The sequence below is a fragment of the Hypanus sabinus genome, chromosome 11, assembly GCF_030144855.1.
Source record: "Hypanus sabinus isolate sHypSab1 chromosome 11, sHypSab1.hap1, whole genome shotgun sequence".
Taxonomy (NCBI): Eukaryota; Metazoa; Chordata; class Chondrichthyes; order Myliobatiformes; family Dasyatidae; genus Hypanus; species Hypanus sabinus.
The window spans coordinates 15,322,755-15,335,997 of record NC_082716.1 but is presented as its reverse complement, the minus strand read 5'-3'; the positions used below and the strand labels follow the sequence as shown (position 1 = coordinate 15,335,997).

At 40.8% G+C, this 13,243-nt stretch overlaps 1 protein-coding gene across 1 annotated transcript in view; it reads right to left on the bottom strand.

Annotated features, from left to right (window-relative positions):
- Positions 1 to 13,243, bottom strand: part of LOC132402346 (calcium-activated chloride channel regulator 1-like) — a 122,840-nt gene that overhangs the window by 49,575 nt on the left and 60,022 nt on the right. The window contains exons 10-12 of the mRNA XM_059985225.1: positions 12,503 to 12,724; positions 4,030 to 4,291; positions 168 to 335 (exon numbers count right to left, since the gene is read on the bottom strand). Of these exons, the coding sequence (XP_059841208.1) occupies positions 168 to 335; positions 4,030 to 4,291; positions 12,503 to 12,724 (652 nt within the window). The remainder of the gene's footprint in view (positions 1 to 167; positions 336 to 4,029; positions 4,292 to 12,502; positions 12,725 to 13,243) is intronic.

Genomic DNA, 13,243 nt, shown 5'->3' with positions numbered 1-13,243 from the left:
ACAACTCTGACCCTTGGTCTCTGACCACTGTGTACATACCAGCACCAATCCAGGCCTTGATATGAGCTGTAAGGACCAATAAAGCTGAACTCAATGATTCAACTTGACAGCAAATTGTTCATTGTTACCATAATAATTCCACATTTCTATTTTATAATATGTATTACCATTTTCCATGAATCCTGGTAGGCACTTGGCCTGTCCTCCTGTTCTGACCGTTATCTTTGTGGTACCTTCGAATCCCTGTACACGAACTTTAACCGCATATCTTCCAGTTCCACTGTAGTCGAGGAAATACTTAGAGTAAATCCCATCATTCCTGACGATATCAGCACCTAATGTCAAAATAAATGAATATAGACTACTGTCATAATATAAAGAAATGTGAATACAGAAAAATTAAATGACTGTGTACAAGAGGTACAAAGGATATTAAAGCTGCACTAATAATTGTCCATGCTAAAAAATAGCATTATGGAGGAGACTAACCTCAATACAATATGTCCAAACACTGAACTTCAAAACTTTCTTTGATTGTTGTGATGCATTGGCTTTGATGTCAATAGAGCCACAAAGCAGTGCTTTGGCCGAATGAGTCCATGATGCCCATTCAGCTAGACCCAATTTCCTACATTTTGCCCGCAAACCTCCAGGGTCCTACTTCCATGTACTTTCTTAAATAATATTATACTGTAATCTGCTTCAATCACTTACTTCTCCTGGCAGATCATTCCATATACTCACCAGACTCTACATGAAAAGTTGCCCCTCAAATCTCATTTAAAAACTTTTCCCTCTCATTCTAGGTCTATGTCTCCCTGAATTTGTGGAAAAATACTGTTACTATCCACCTAATCAATACTTCTTATAATTTCAAACACTATAAGATTGCCCCTCATTTTCCAAGTTTTCAATACATTGATAAATTTTAATCTTTTAATCTTTCATTTATTCTTTTTATTGTTAAGTATATGGTTATAACCACTAATGCTAATATTTGACTTGCTTTTCAGAGTCACGACATGGTGTATTAGACAAGATAATTCTGACCTTCTCTAAAAAACTCCAGTGAACTAAATTGGTATGGAATTCTAAAGAAACAGTCCCACTGTTTGTGTTCACCCTCGGGGGCTTCCCTTTTATAGTCCCCATTGTTAACTGAATATAAACTGGAGAGTTTTGTTGGCCCTACCACCACATCCATAAGGAAATGGAAAAGAAAGATGAAAATGTAAGACAATATTACAAGTTGGAATCTAATTTAAACCAATCTACACCAACTATCTTTTGATCTGGAGCTGTTTTGCTTTTTAGCTGCACAGAGACTAAATCTCAGCTTTATTTCAAGGTCAAAGTCAAAGTAAAAATTATTATCAAATTACGTATATGTCACCATATATTACCTTGAGATTCATTTTCTTACAGGCATTCACTAAAAAATAAAGAATTAGAATAGAATTTATGAAAAACTCTACATAAACAAAGACTGACAAGCAACCAATAAGCACCAGAAGAGAATTAGTGCAAAATCAAAAAATAAATAATACTGAGCACATGGATTGTAGAGTCCTTGAAAGTGAATCCATAGGTTGCAGAATCAATTCAAAGTTCTGGTGAATTTAGTTATCTACGCTGGTTCAGGAGACTGATGGTTATAGGGTAATAACTGTCCCTGAACCTGGGGGTATAGGAACTAATGCTCCTGTACCTCCCATCCAATAGCAGCAGTGAGAAAACAGCATGGCCTGCATGTTGGGGTGTTTGATAATGGATGCTACTTTCTTGTGGTAGTACTTCATGGAAGTATATTAAAGGTCAATGTAGACACGGTGCACATAGAGTATTCAGAGCAAGTGCAAGGCCTGGACTGGATGTATCATTGGAATTACTGCTGACTCAAGTCAGGAGATGAAGGGATGGTTGCCCTAGTAACGAGAGGAAGAAACATGTACCTGTCAAGAAGAAGGTATGGATTGAGTTTGTGTGGAAGGAGAGCATCAGAAGCTCTGTGCCGTGAGATCTCTGAATTTACTAAACTGAGTTATATTTATAACTTAATCTTTTTGTACTGTGATGCCTTATAATCACCTAACCAAACAGAGTGTCCATGGCCGAATGCTGAAAAGCCTTGAGCAAAGAAATTCTTGAGATTGTGATTTTGAATTTACTGACTTTATCCCATGAGGAAAAAGAGATTAAAGATGTCACACATACGTCAAAACATTGAAACATGTGCCATTTGCATCAACAATCAATGAAATCTGCGATTTTTAAAAGATGTTTTATTGAGCTAGAATTTGGAAGACCCCTTCCGGCCATTAGAGCCACATGCCCAGCAATCCCCTGAATTTAATCCGAGACTAATCAGGGGACAATTTATAATGACCAAGTAACCTACCAACCAGTATGTCTTTGGAATAGGGGAGAAAACCGGAGCACCTGGAGGATACCCATATGGTTATGGGGAGAAGGTACAATCTCTTTACAAACTGCAGGGGGAATTGAACAGCAATCTTACAGCTGGCACTGTACTGGCATTACACTAACTACTGTCCTACGCCTCCAGTGCACCTCCAAATTTAGTGGTTTACTCTCACTAATTACATCTTGCATCACATCACTTCACATCACCTCTCATACCCAGCTAATTTTGATCAACACTCACCCTTCACTTTCCTGATGCACATCCAGTTATCTGTCCAACATTGCCAGTGACCCTTTTCTTTATGCAATGTGACACATTAGCCTTATCATCTCCTGACTGAATGAGGACCATACTATGGCCAGACATTGAGAAGGTCCAAGCATGGCGCTTGTAAAAACCACTGAGCAGATCACTGGGTTCTCCCTCTCTCCTACTTGTAACATTTACTGGGAATGTTGTATACAAAGGGCCTGAAGCATTGTTGAGGCACTTTCTGACAATCTGACAGTCTCTTTAACCCACTACTATCAGGAAGGAGGTACAGGAACATCAGGTCTAGGATTGCCAGACTGGGTAACAGCTTCTTCCCTTTGGCTGTGAGACTAGTGAATACCCTGCCACCACCAAACTGTTTTCTGTTTACTGTACAGTTTGTTGTTTACTGTTTATATGTGTTGAGCTCTATGTACATTGCAAATAATATTTTATTAGTTTATTTATGGTAATATTTTGTTTTATGTGCCATGTGTGAACCATGGTCCAGATAACGTTGATTCATTTGGTTATACAATCAGATAACAATAAACTTAAACTTGGACTTGTTAAGATTGTGACTTTGCCATAGCTAAATCACAGTCATTCCTTTTGTCCTCATCTGTCCAGAAGTGTCACAAGACATGCATGAAAATAATTCTTCAATAGCTTTCTCCCCTCCAAGGGCACTGTCACAAGATGAATGGACCTACAGAAGAACTTACACATATACCAAGGTGGGACTGTTCAAAAAGTTAGATTCTTGTCTGCTGAAACACAGGCCAGGAGGGAAAAGAAGTAAGCACCAGAATTCAAAGTCAGGTATTAATTGTGAAGGTGAAAAGCTTAAGAGAAACATGAGGGGGATCTTCTTCATTTAGAGGATGGTGAGAGTGTGGAACAAGTTGCCAACAGAAGTAGTAGATGTGGGTTTGATTCCACCATTTAAGAGAAATTTGGAGAGGTATATGGATGGGACGGGTTTGGAGGGCTATGGTCCAGTGCAGATCAATGGGATGAGATGGAATAACAGTTTCACACTGACTAGATGGGCCAAAGGAACTGTTTTTGTGCTTTAATGCTCTATGACGTAAGAAGCAGGGAGAAATGGAGATAATTTAAAGGCCGGGAAGATGAACATGGGATCCACAGTGACTTGGATCCAAATGTAGTGATGGAAGGTTGTTGCACAGTTCTAACAGCTTTCAAATACAATGTGTTATTAATCCCATCATTATGATCTGTCATATAGTTCTTTAGAAAGGAAGCTAACTTTTGATATATCAGCAGTTTTGGAATGTGCAATAGAACTACACTTTTTTTTATTCGCGAGGACATTTAATGAGTCCTACCTAAGCCATCATCCAAGAGCTTCAGTGTAACTGGAGGGCCACTGGGACGTTCAACAATAGCTGTCACATTTGTATTCAGAACTGGCTGAAATCCATAACTAACTTCCACGTAGCAAATCATTGGGCTGTTGGGATCCTTCCTGCCGATGTGCCCATTAACTTTGATTTGTGGAGCTTGTGGATCTGCTGCTCGTGATGTTATGATGATTGTTATGACCTGTTTGGCTCCTGGGTTTTGAATGCTGTAGATCCAAGATCCAATCTAGGAAACAAAGAGTTAGAAAAATATTATTCTTCCTCATTGACTTGTTTCATATAATCCAGCAGAGCCGATGTTGTTCTTCTGCCAGCTGAACTGATCTCAGCCAAGACTCCCAATGTTCACTCCAATTTCTTTTACAGTTACACAGATCTACCATTGCTCTGTGCAGGAAATACTTACATGACCTGAAAACTCTGGGTACATTTTTCTTTTTTATAATACTATGGCTATTTAGAATGAAAATTGAAAAATCAGATATTTTTGATTTTATTTATTAATTGATATAATGAAATACAGTACAAAAAAGAAAATCTTTAACATTTCGTAGGCTTTTAAACTTTTAAACTTAGATGGTATCTGTATTCAGCAGGTTGGTGGTTTATTAACAACAAGCTATCCACTTCCATTCTATGTTTATTATTACAATTTGTGACAGTGTTGTAACTTGAAACACTGACTATGTAAATATGTTGAATCTGTAAAATGTTTCAAAGTAAATATTGTGGTGTGTTTATCATTTAGAAAATCTATGGATTATATTCATTAACACAATTAATTACATAGTTTCACAATTATATTAGTATAAACTGAAAATCATTTTAAGATTATAAGACCATAAGATATAGGAGAAGAATTAGGCCATTTGGCCCATCGAGTTTGCTCCTCCATTTCATCATGGTGATCCAATTTTCCTCTCACCCTCAGTTTCCTCGATTTTCTCCCCATATCCCTTCATGCCCTGACCTATTAAGAATCTATCAACCTCTGCCTTAAATATACATAAAGACTTGGCCTCCTCAGCTGCCTGTGGCAAGGAGTTTCATAGATTCACCACTCTCTGGCTAAAGAAATTCCTTTTAATCTCCATTCTAAATAGACAACCCTCTATGTGAGGCTATTTTCTCTGGTCTTTGACTCTCCTGCCTTAGGAAATATTCTCTCCATATCCATACCATCAAAGTTTTCACCATCTGATAGGTTTCAGTGAGGTCCCCCTCATTCTTCTGAATTGCAGCAAATACAGGCCCAGAACCATCAAATGGTCTCCATATGTCAAGTCATTCAATCCTGGAATCATTTTTGTGAACCTCCTTTGAACCCTCTCCAGTTTCAGAACATTCTTTCTAAGATAAGGGCCCAGAACTGCTCACAATACTCCAAGTAAGGCCTCACCAGTGCTTTATGTAACAGAAAATTACAGCTGCGCATGAACAAAGGCTACGTGCATGGGAACATTTCAGTCTCCGCCAGCCATGCACCCACGCATCTTAGAGGGAACAGTACTCTTAAAATAGCCTCATTATTATTTGCTTGGCTTGGAAGCAATGGCCAGGACACTGATGGCTGATTGCTCTCCAGCTTTTATTACTGGGCATTGTATTCAGGAAGGGGGCAGTGCACATGTTCCTGTCTACATCTTGATGAAAAGTTTGAATGATATGCACAATTAACACTTTTTATTGACACTTTTACCTTCAACTATTATTAAGCACACTAACTACAATGCTAATCTGCTGGAAGAAAACAGTTGTGCAGAAGCTGAAAGATACCAAAGCCAAACCTTTTCCACTCACTGTCAGTCTCATCTGTTCTCTAAAGATAAAGCTTAGCTTTTTTTGTTACATGTACATCAAAACATGCAGCAAAATGTGGCATTTGTGTGAACAATCAACACGGTCTGAGGATTGTGCAGGTGAAACCTACAAGTGATACAATGCCTCTGGCACCAACATAGCATTCACTTCTCTCTTACTAACTGCAACCCAACACATACCTCTTTGCAATATTGGAGGAAACTGGGGCACTCAGAAGAAAGCCATGTGATCACAGGGAGAAGGTACAAACTCCTTCCAGACAGTGGTGAGAATTGAATCATGATCGCTAATTGTCTGTGCTGTAAACTATTACAACTACAGCTACTGTGACAACCATGCTGTTCAGATATGGCTCCATTCTGCACAGCAGACTTACTGGCTTTGAACAGCAGAATGTACCTTCGAACTTCTGGAGAACTCAAAATATACCAGGGAAGTCATTCTGGTGTGAAACAAAAAGCTCATTTCTCTCACCTGCCTCATGCCATAGGATCTCAAATGTGCTGTAAGGAATGGTGAGAGCACAGCTAACACAAATGTTGCTTCACAGTTCCAGAACCCTGGTACAGTCCTGAACAATGAAACAACCTCACCTCTAACACGAGGAAATCTACAGATTCTGGAAATTCAAGCAACACACAAAAAATGCTGGTGGAACACAGCAGGTCAGGCAGCATCTGTATGGAGAAGAACTGTCGATGTTTCGGGCCGAGACCCTTCGTCAGGACTGTCATGGCTGATCCCGGGTCCCACTTTACTCCATACACCTGCCTTCTTGCCGTATCCTATGATAACCTGACTGATCAGGAAACGATCAACTTCCACCTTAAATATACCCATGGAATTGGCCTCTACCATATCTGTGTCAGAGCATTCCACAGATTCTCCAGCTAAAAAAAATTCCTCCTTACCTCTGTTCTAAAAGGTTGCCACTCAGTTTTGAGGCTGTACCCTCTGGTTCTGGATAACCACACCATAGGAAACATCCTCTTCACATCCACTAGTCCTTTCAACTTTCAATAGGTTTCAATGAGATCCTCACGCATTCCTTTAAATTTTAGTGAATACAGACCTAAACTGGCAAATGCTCTTCAAGTGTTAACCCGTTCATTCCCAGAAGCATTCTCAAGAACCTCTTCTGGACACTGTTCAACGATAACACATAATTTTTGCAGCCAGCAGGGTGAGTATCAGTGCAGTAGAGGTGCAGAATCAAAAAGAGTAGCAAATACAGTACTCATAGTGCTATATCTCAATGCATGGAGCATAAGAAATAAGGTGGATCATCTTGTTACACAATTACAGATTGCCAAGTATGATGTGGTGATCATCACTGAATCGTGGCTAAAGGATGGTTGTAGTTGGGAACTGAGTGTCTCAATTTACACGTTGTATCAGAGGGATAGGATGATAGTCAGAGGGAGTGGTGTGGATTTGCTGGTAAAGAATGACATCAAATCAGTAGAAAGTTGGTGACATAGGATCAGAAGACGTTGAATCCTTATGGGTTTATATTAAGAAACTGCAAGTGCAAAAGAACCCTGATGGCAGTGATATACAGGCCCCTGAACAGTGGCTGGCTGTGGACCACAGATTACAACAGGAAATAGAAAAGGCGTATCAAAAGGGGAATGTTATGATAGTCATGGGAGATTTCACCATGCACATCGATCAGGAAAATCTTAATGGTATTGGATCTCAAAAGAGTGAGTTTGTTGAATGCCTATGAGGTGGCTTTTTAGAATAGTTTGTCATTGAGCTTACTAGGGGATCAGCTGTACTAGATTGGGTGCTATACAGTGAACCGGAGGTGATTAGGGAGTTTAAGGTAAAAGAACACTTAGGAACCAGTGATCACAATATGTTTGAGTTCAACTTGTGGAAGACACTAGCAACGTGCCAGATGTTGAAGGGTGTGAGGGAAGAGAAGAGAGTATTATTTGGAGAAGTTGCTCAAAAAGCTGAAAGATCTAAGGATATATAAGTCACCCAGACCGGATGAGCATCACCCTAGGGTTCTGAAAGAGGTAGTAGTAGAGATTGTGGAGACATTAGCAATGATCTTTCAAAAAAAAAATCACTGGAATCTGGCATGGTGCCAAAGGACTGGAAAATTGCAAATGTCTCTCCACTCTTTAAGAAAGGAGGAAGGCAGCAGAAATGAAATTATATACCAGGTTGCTTGACCTCAGTGGTTTGGAAGATATTCATTTCAATTGGTAAGGATGAGGTTATGGAGTACTTAGTGACACAGGACAAGACAGGACAAAGCCAGAATGGTTCTCTTAAGAGAAAACATTGCCTGATGAACTTGTTGGAACTCTTTGAGGATATTACAAGAAGGATAGGTAAAGGGGATACAGTGGATGTTGTATATTTGGACTTTCAGAAGGCCTTCGACAAGGTGCCACACATGAGACTGCTTACCAAGTTAAGAGCTCATGGGATTACAGGAAAGTACTGGCGTGGGTACACCATTGGTTGATTGGTAGGAGGCAATGACTGGGAATAAAGGGGTCCTTTTCTGGAAGGCTACCAGTGACTAGTGGTGTCCTGCAGGGGTCAGCACTGGGACCACTTCTTTTCATGCTGTATATCAATGTTTTAGATGATGGAATAGATGGCTTTGTTCCCAGGTTTGCAAGTAGTGTTGAGGAAACAGGTAGGTTGCAGGTCGACATTAGGCGATTGGACAAGTGAGTGACAAATGAAATACAATGTTGCAAAATGCATGGTCATGCAGTTTGGTGGAAGAAATAGATGCACAGCCTAGTTTCTAAATAGGGAACAAACCTAAAACTCTGAGATGCTTGGGGACATGGAAGTCCTTGTGCCGAAGGTTAACTTGCAGGTAGAGTTGGTGACGAGGAAGGCAAATGCAATGTTAGCATTCATTTCAAGAGGTCTAGAATACAAGAGCAAAGATGTGATGCTGAGGCTTTATAAGGTGTTGGCGAGGCCCCACCTTGAGTATTGTGAACAGTGTTGGGCTCCTCATCTTACAAAAGATGTAGTGGCATTGGAAAGGGTTAAGGGGAGGTTTACAAGAATGATTCTGGGAATGAAAGGTTTATCACAGGAGGAACGTTTGATTGCTCTGGGTCTGTACTTGCTGGAATTTAAAAGAATGAGGGAAATCTCATTGAAACCTTTCAAGTGTTGAAAGGCATAGACAAGGTAGATGTGGAAAGGATATTTCTCATGGTGGGGGAGTGAGAACAAGAGACCACAGTGTTAGGATAGTGGGGCATCCACTTAAACCAGAGATGTGGAGAAACTTCTTTAGGCAGAGGGTGGTGAATTTGTGGTGAATTTATTACCACAAGCAGCTGTGGAGGCCAGGTCATTATTGTTCCTTTTACCAAAATGCATTATCATGCATTTCCTAACTCCGTATTCCATCTGTTTATCTTTGCCCATTCTTTCAATTTGTCCTGCTGCCATCGCATTGCTCCCTCAACACTACCTTCCCCATCACCTTTCTATGTATCATCCACAAACTTTGCCACAAAGCCATTAATTCCATTATCCAAATCATCAACAAACAATGTGAAATATAGCAGTCCAATAATGAACCTTGAGGACACCACTACTGCAGTTACTGGTAGCTGACCAGAAAAGGCCCCCTTTATTCCCACTCACTGCCTCCTGCCTGCCAGCCATTCCTCTATCCATGCCAGTATCTTTCCTGTAACATCATTGGCTTTTTATCTTGTTAGGTAGTCTCATGTGTGGTATCTTATCAACTGCCTTCTGAAAGTACAAGTAAATGACATCCACTGTCTCTCCTTTGTCCACCCTGTTTGTTACTTTCTCAAAGTACCTTAACAGATTTGTCAGGCAATATTTTCCTTTACAGAACCCATGCTGAATTTACATAAGAAAATAGGAAAGGGGAGCAGGAGGAGGCCATCCAGCCCATCGAGCCTGCGTCACCAAAATTTAATTATTCTATCATTAATCTCCAAGTACCCCAAAACCTCATCCTTAATAGTAGACTCCAACACTTTCTCAACCACTGAGGGTAGGCTAACTGGCCTATAATTTTCTTCCTTTTGCCTTCCTCCCTTCTTAAAGAGTGGAGTGACATTTACAATCTTCCAGTCCTCTGGGACCATGCCAGAATCGAGTGATTCTTGAAAGATCATGACCAGTGCATACATTATCTTTTCCGCAGGCTCTGTCAGGACTCCAGGTTGTAGCCCATCTGGTCCAGGTGGCTTATCCACCTTAAGAATTTGAGTTTGCCCAGCACCTTTCCCTTGTAATAGCAACAGAATTCACTCCTAGTCCCTAACGCTCATGGACCTCTGGCAGATTACTAATGTCTTCCACAGTGAAGACAGATGCAAAATACCCATTAAGTTCATCTGCCATTTCTTTGTCCCCATCACTACTTCACCAGCATCATTTCCTAGTGGTCCAATATCAACTCTCCCCTCCCCTTTACTCTTCCTATAACAAAAAAAAATGATATCCTCCCTTATATTATTGGCTAGTTTGCCTTCATATTTTATCTTTTCCTTTCTTATAGCTTTTTAGATTCCTCTTGTTGGATGTTAAAAGCTTCCCAATCATCCAACTTTCCACTCACTTTTGCTACCTTAATGGTCCTTTCCTTGGTTTTCCTCCAATCCACCTGAGCAAGTTCCTCTCCCATGCTTCTATAATTCCCTTTATTCCATTGCAATATTGATACATGTGACTTATGCTTCTCCATCTCAAATTGCAGTATGAGTTCAATCATATTTCGATCTTTGCCTCCTAAGGGTTCCTTTACGTTAAGCTCCCTATTAAGATCTGGGTTAGTACACAACACTTAATCTTAGATAGCCTTTCCCTGAGTAGGTTCAAGCACAAGCTGCTCTAAAAAGCCATCTCAAAGGCATTCAACAAGTTCCCTTTCTCGTGATTCAACACAAACCTGATTGTTCCAATCCCCTTGCATATTGAAATCCCCCAATACAATTATGATATTACCCTTATTACATGCCTTCTCCAGCTTCCTTTGCAATCTCAACCTCACATCTTGGCTACTATTGGAGGCCTATATATGATTCTCATGATATGTTATTTTTTACCCTTGTAGTTTCTTAACTCCATCACAAAGATTCAACATTCTCTGACCCTGTCACCTCTTTCTAAAGATGTAATCCCATCTCTTACCAACCGAGTCACACCACCACCTATGCCTTCCTGCCTGTCCTTTTGACTCGAAGTATACGCTTTCCTAAGCTCCCAACTATGGCCTTCTTTCAACCACGACTCAGTGATGCCCACAACGTTATACCAATAAATCTCTAGCTGCGCCCCGAGTTTGTCCACTTTATTCTGACTGCTCTGCACATTTAAATACAGTCCTGCATTCTCACCCTTTTGAACTTTGCCTCTGTAGTACAATTTAATTCTTTGTTCTGGATGCATTTGTGTCCAGTCTTTGGCTTGTTCTTCCTTACATTCATGTTACATCCATCAGCTACTTGGAAACAGGCTGGCTCATCCTCAGCTCTGTCATATTGGCTCCCATCCCCCTGCCATATTAGTTTAAACCACTCCCAACAGATAACTCTAGTAAACATGCCTTCAAGAATATTGGTTCCCCCCCCCCACCACGAGATTCAAGTGCAACCCGTCCCTTTGGTTCAGGTCCCACCTGCTTCAGAAGAAGTTTCAAACATCCAGAAATCAGAATCTAGTCCCTGCTCCCTGCTCCAATTCTTCAGCCATGCACTTATCCACCACCTCATTCTATTCCTATCTTCACTGTCATGTGGCACAGGAAGCAATCCCGAGATTACTATCCTTGCGGTCCTGCTCGTCAGCTTCCTTCCTAACTCTCTGTATTCTGTTTTCAGGACCTCCTCCATTTTTCTACCTATGTTGTTGGTACCAATATGTACCATGACTTCTGGCTGCTCACTCTCCCTTTTCAGGATATTGTGGACGCATTCAGAAACATCATGCACTCTGGTACTGGAGAGGCAAGTTACCATCCATGTTCCCTTTTTGCGTCCACAGAATCGCTTATCTGTCCCCCTGACTATAGAGTCCACGATTATTGCTGACATTCTCTTCAGTTCCCTACTCTTCCGAGCTAGAGGGCCAGACTAGCTGTTGCTTCCACCAGGTATGTTGCCCCTCCCCCAAACAGTACTCAAAATGGAGTAACTCACGCAAAATGCTGGAGAAACTCTGCAGGTTGGTAGCATCTGCAGAGACGTTTTGGGTGGAGAGTCTGCTCTGTGAGTCTCACAGAAGATTCATCAGCCAGCTCATACTGCGGAGCTCTAGACTGGGAGCAAAACATCCTCTGTCCCAGAGAGCATCTCACTCAAAACGCTGGAGGAACTCAGAAGCTCAGGCAGCTGCAATGGAACAGCTGTCACTTTGGCCAGGAGGTGCATTTCATACTTACTTCTTGGGATGCTGATGGCTGCTGTGGAAAATAGGGTCATATTTGAACTGAGAATGGATGAGAATGCATTTGGACAAATTAGCCAGAGAAAACAGACAATCAATTAGAAAACAATTGAAAAGCAAAAGCAGAAATACACAACTGGTCAAACAGCACCCAGATGAACGCTTTAGCCATTATAGTACATATTTTGATCCATACCTCTGCAGTGCCATTAATCTTAAGACGGGCTGATCTTGCAGACTGATCTATTTTGAAGTCAGAATTACTGTAAGTATTTCCGCTGGGGTCATGTACAAATATTTTTGGATTATCTCTCTCCCAATTCACCACAAAAAAGGTGTCATTCCCAATTGTCTTATCAATAACAACTGTGTCATTCAACCAGCCGCTGGTCTCCAAGCTTTGCCCTGAGTTTTCAAGCTGGAACCAAACAAACAGAATTATTACTTTACTGTCATAAAATCAGTAAGTGAAATTAATGGTATGTTCCCTAGCTAAGTTGCTGGATGAACTTTAGTTGTGGCTAAATAGCAGAATCTAAAAGGATAGAACGTAGAACATTGAAGAGAACAGGGCAGGAACAGGCCATTCGGCCAACAATGTCGTGCCAAACCAGTTAAAAATCCATTTTTAAAAAACTCGAAAACTAATCCCACCTACCTATATTATGTCCATATTCCTCCATCTTCCTTACATCCATGTGCTTATCCAAACACCTCTTAAAAGATCAACATGTACAAAAGGGGTCTTGGCCCGAAACGTTGACTGCTCATTTCAATGGATGCTGCCCGACCTGCTGTTCATCCAGCTTTTGTACGTGTTGATTTGACCACAGCATCTGCAGTGTACTTTGTATTTATCTCGTAAAAGATGTTTGCCTATATGCGTTTACCACCATACCAGGCAGCACATTCCAGGCATTTACAACTCTCTAAGTAA